The sequence below is a fragment of the Dipteris shenzhenensis genome, chromosome 29 (genome assembly GCF_047967505.1).
Source record: "Dipteris shenzhenensis isolate YYH24624 ecotype China chromosome 29, Dip_SZ_1.0, whole genome shotgun sequence".
Taxonomy (NCBI): domain Eukaryota; kingdom Viridiplantae; phylum Streptophyta; class Polypodiopsida; order Gleicheniales; family Dipteridaceae; genus Dipteris; species Dipteris shenzhenensis.
The window spans coordinates 21,633,137-21,636,338 of NC_141624.1; the positions used below are offsets into that span (position 1 = coordinate 21,633,137).

At 44.1% G+C, this 3,202-nt stretch overlaps 1 protein-coding gene across 1 annotated transcript; it reads right to left on the minus strand.

The window, feature by feature from the left end:
- Positions 1-743: 743 nt before the first annotated feature.
- LOC147882578 (anaerobic nitrite reductase HB2-like) lies at positions 744-2,576 on the minus strand. Its single transcript, XM_087401100.1, has 7 exons — positions 2,512-2,576; positions 2,062-2,371; positions 1,859-1,976; positions 1,628-1,744; positions 1,450-1,515; positions 1,221-1,397; positions 744-1,157 (listed from the first exon to the last, which is right to left on the minus strand). Exons 1-6 carry the CDS (start codon positions 2,564-2,566, stop codon positions 1,287-1,289), a joined length of 777 nt encoding a protein of 258 aa, XP_087257226.1. The 5' UTR covers positions 2,567-2,576; the 3' UTR covers positions 744-1,157; positions 1,221-1,286.
- Between the last annotated feature and the right edge of the window lie 626 nt (positions 2,577-3,202).

Sequence of the window (3,202 nt, forward strand, 5' to 3'; positions counted from 1 at the left end):
ATGCAACAAAAGTTAAACCTGTCACTGGGCACTTGTTCAAGCACACGGCTTGTAATTTATTTGGTTTTCCAAAAATGATTTTACGTTCAACCAGAATGTTACTAATACATACCATCTTTTTGCTGACTGGTTAGCAAGCCTCCCGAATGATTTATGACAGTGATCTTGACCCGTTCTTCTTGGAGATACGTGATCAGGAGCAGGAACATCTCAAAGTGTTTAATGAAGAATGTCAGTTCAAATGAAGCATCTACTACATTACCTTGTTGTCAGACTCTGGAAAAGTCTTACTGTTATTAAGGATGTATACTTCGCTATGATTGTATACCTTTTGATCAATATATAATAGAAATACCTTTTTTCGCTCAAAAGGTTTAGAGAATGTGGTGGGAAGAAAGAGAGAGAGAGTGTCTAGTGCCATAACATTGACAAGAAAGAATAGTAATTTATTTCAATAGAAGTGTGTGTCGTGTGTGTGTGCGCACGCGCGTGCGTGTGCACGTGCATGCATGCATGAGTGCATGCATACATGAGTGCACACATGCATGAGTGTGTGCGTGCGTGCGTGTGAGAGAGAGAGAGAGAGAGAGAGAGAGAGAGAGTACGCTCGCCATTTTTGCACACGCTTGCCAAAAGATGGTCACCAAAAGAAGCAAGGAGGGGCTACCCTTGATTGTGGCTTAGGGTAACAATTTTAGGTGAAAAGATAATCATATGCTCTTGGAATAGAAAAATGTAAAGCATTTACACCTCCATGCTAAATTTTACATCTCCTATTCAATTCAAATCACCAAGTAGCTTGAAAATTTTCTATCCTCATCCTCTCCTCCCAAATGCATTACATCATGGTGCCATGTGCTAGCCTCACAATAAAAACCATGTGTTAGCCTCACAATGAAAACACTTCTTCTTGATGCATAATCAAGACTAGATGGTATGTGGAATGAGGGGTGTTCAATTCTTAGTAAATTATTCTTCTCACTTGGATAATTTTTGTACCATGCATGTGCTCATTTTCTTATGAGCATAGCTATACATGAACTCAGTATTGTTGGGCGATTTGTTTCACGATAATCCTGTTTCCTTCTTGGCATAGAAATATACACAAGGATAGGAGGCGTGTTTCTTGATTGTGCACACGGAAATAAATTTTGGTTCTCAGAGCAGATTGGTTTGTAGAATAAAGGAGGATTGAAGAGATGATCGGTTGATTGAACTACTACAGAGGAGGTTTGTTGATCGATTGGCTACTACAGGAGGATTGAAGAGATGATCGGTTGATTGAACTACAACAGAGGAGGTTTGTTGATCGATTGGCTACTACAGAGAAGACTGTGCTGGACTCGAATGCATAGCTGCAGGGACTGATTCCTTCTGCTCCCCAGCTTTGAGCTCTGCTTTGATGGCGTCCACTAGCTCTGAGTAAGCCTCCGCCCAAGCTTTTTCTACTTCCTTACTCCATTTATCCGCCGGTAAACCCTCTTCGATAGTCTTCAGCAAGCAGTACTTGACAACCTGCCCCATCCATAAAGTTCACGAAGTTAGTGGTTTGGGGAGGAACTATTGCCTACATCGTAGTGCTCGTGTACAACACCCGGGGAGGAAAGAGCAAAATAGCATCCCCTACATCGTAGTGCTCGTCTACAACACCCGAAACGGCATGCGAGTGAGCCATGTTCTTCATACTCGATCCCGGCGTAGACACTTCTCCCTTGTTCTTCAACGATGTTGCCGCTTCGCAAATCTACGAGAACAGATGAAACAGCGAGCATTAGCTCGGAGGCAATTTATCTCCCAAAATTCAGAATGAGGCCAAGAGCAGCGAGACAAAGGGTCTATGGATTGAGTCGAAGCTCACGATAACGAAGACTTTGAGGGCGTGAGATTTCAACTGTGGGTTCTTCTCGAGAGGAACTTCATCGGACTCCCGGAGAAAAGAGAAGAGACGTTTGGCGGAGGGAGCAATGTCGAACACCCTGGTAAACAGCACAAATTCAGCAAGAGAAACACGGAAATCTATCGAAGAAACGGACTACAGCTCAATGATCCTGTAAATCAAACCTGAGAAACATTGCTAACGCGTGGTACCCTGCATCCTTCCTCAAAATGTCCCACGATTCTTTTACCAAGTCTGCTTGTCTGTCTGTGAATGCTCTCGTACGGGGAGCTCCTGGGGAATGGCGAGTAGCTTGTGACAGCAGTTGGTAATATTCAAGGCTAACCATTCGCTCCCCAAGGAAACTCGCATCATCCTTCCAGAATAAACGCTGGCTGTGTACTCGAGCTTGGAGGCTACTGTAGCTTCGTGTTTGTCCTCTCCACGCTAGCCTCGATTGTGCTGCGCACAAAGCGTGGCTTCCAGTTGCATTGCCTGCATTATTGAGTCGCTGCTCAGGGCAAATTCATCTAATAAACATAACAGTGCCGAGGACCCAATAAAAGATGTATCGTTAACAGATTTCTGATGAACGAAAACTCGTACATACAGAGGATGTAAATCAGCACTCTCACCTAGTTCGGCAGACACTGCAGCGTGGATGGGATTTGCAGCAGCAAGGGCATCCATACGTTACGTGATACAGATGGATGGAAAAATAATAATAGTAGGTGTGAGGGGATCAGGAAGCTCAAAGCCGAAGGTGGAGGTCGACGGCACAAGCAGCGTAAAGATGAGAGAGGAGCGATGAGAGCTTAAAAGCTGGGAGGCTCTACACGTAAAGCAGGGAGGAGGAATGATAGAAGTATGTGGTGTGTTGTGCGATGCATGAAACAGGCATGGGCGATGTTAAGTATAGATGAGGAAGGGGACGTGAATAAGCAGAGCTTTTCGGGAAAGCGATCTGTGCATGTGTTTGGCCTTTGGTTCCCCAAAGAGCCAAAAGCCCAAAAGGCATAGAAAATTGGGATGCATGACGATTACCCGAGACACAGTACGTAGATAGGACTCCGGTCTTCATCCAGCTTCCCATTTTCGTGGAAAATATATTATTATAAACACATTTTTTTGGCCTTCCATATATCGAGGCCTAAGTAAAGCCCATGGCATTGAGAAGCTCATTTTTTACTCTAGGCACCCTAGATAGAAGGAAGTTTTCCTTTTCTAAGCCCTCGTTAAGCATGTGTCTTGATTATAGGCGTTGATCTTTATGAAGATCCAATGGGTTTGAAACGTGCTTTCTAGAACTTTTGTGAGCTCTCCTTA

Bases quoted from the DNA above. Each gene is read 5' to 3' on its own strand.
- LOC147882578 (XM_087401100.1), bottom strand. From the start codon at position 2,566: ATGGATGCCCTTGCTGCTGCAAATCCCATCCACGCTGCAGTGTCTGCC. The intron at 2,372-2,511 runs GTGAGAGTGCTG...TCAATAATGCAG, and splicing joins TGCAGTGTCTGCCGAACTAG to GCAATGCAACTGGAAGCCAC. The intron at 1,745-1,858 runs GTGAGCTTCGAC...CTGTTCTCGTAG, and splicing joins CCCTCAAAGTCTTCGTTATC to ATTTGCGAAGCGGCAACATC.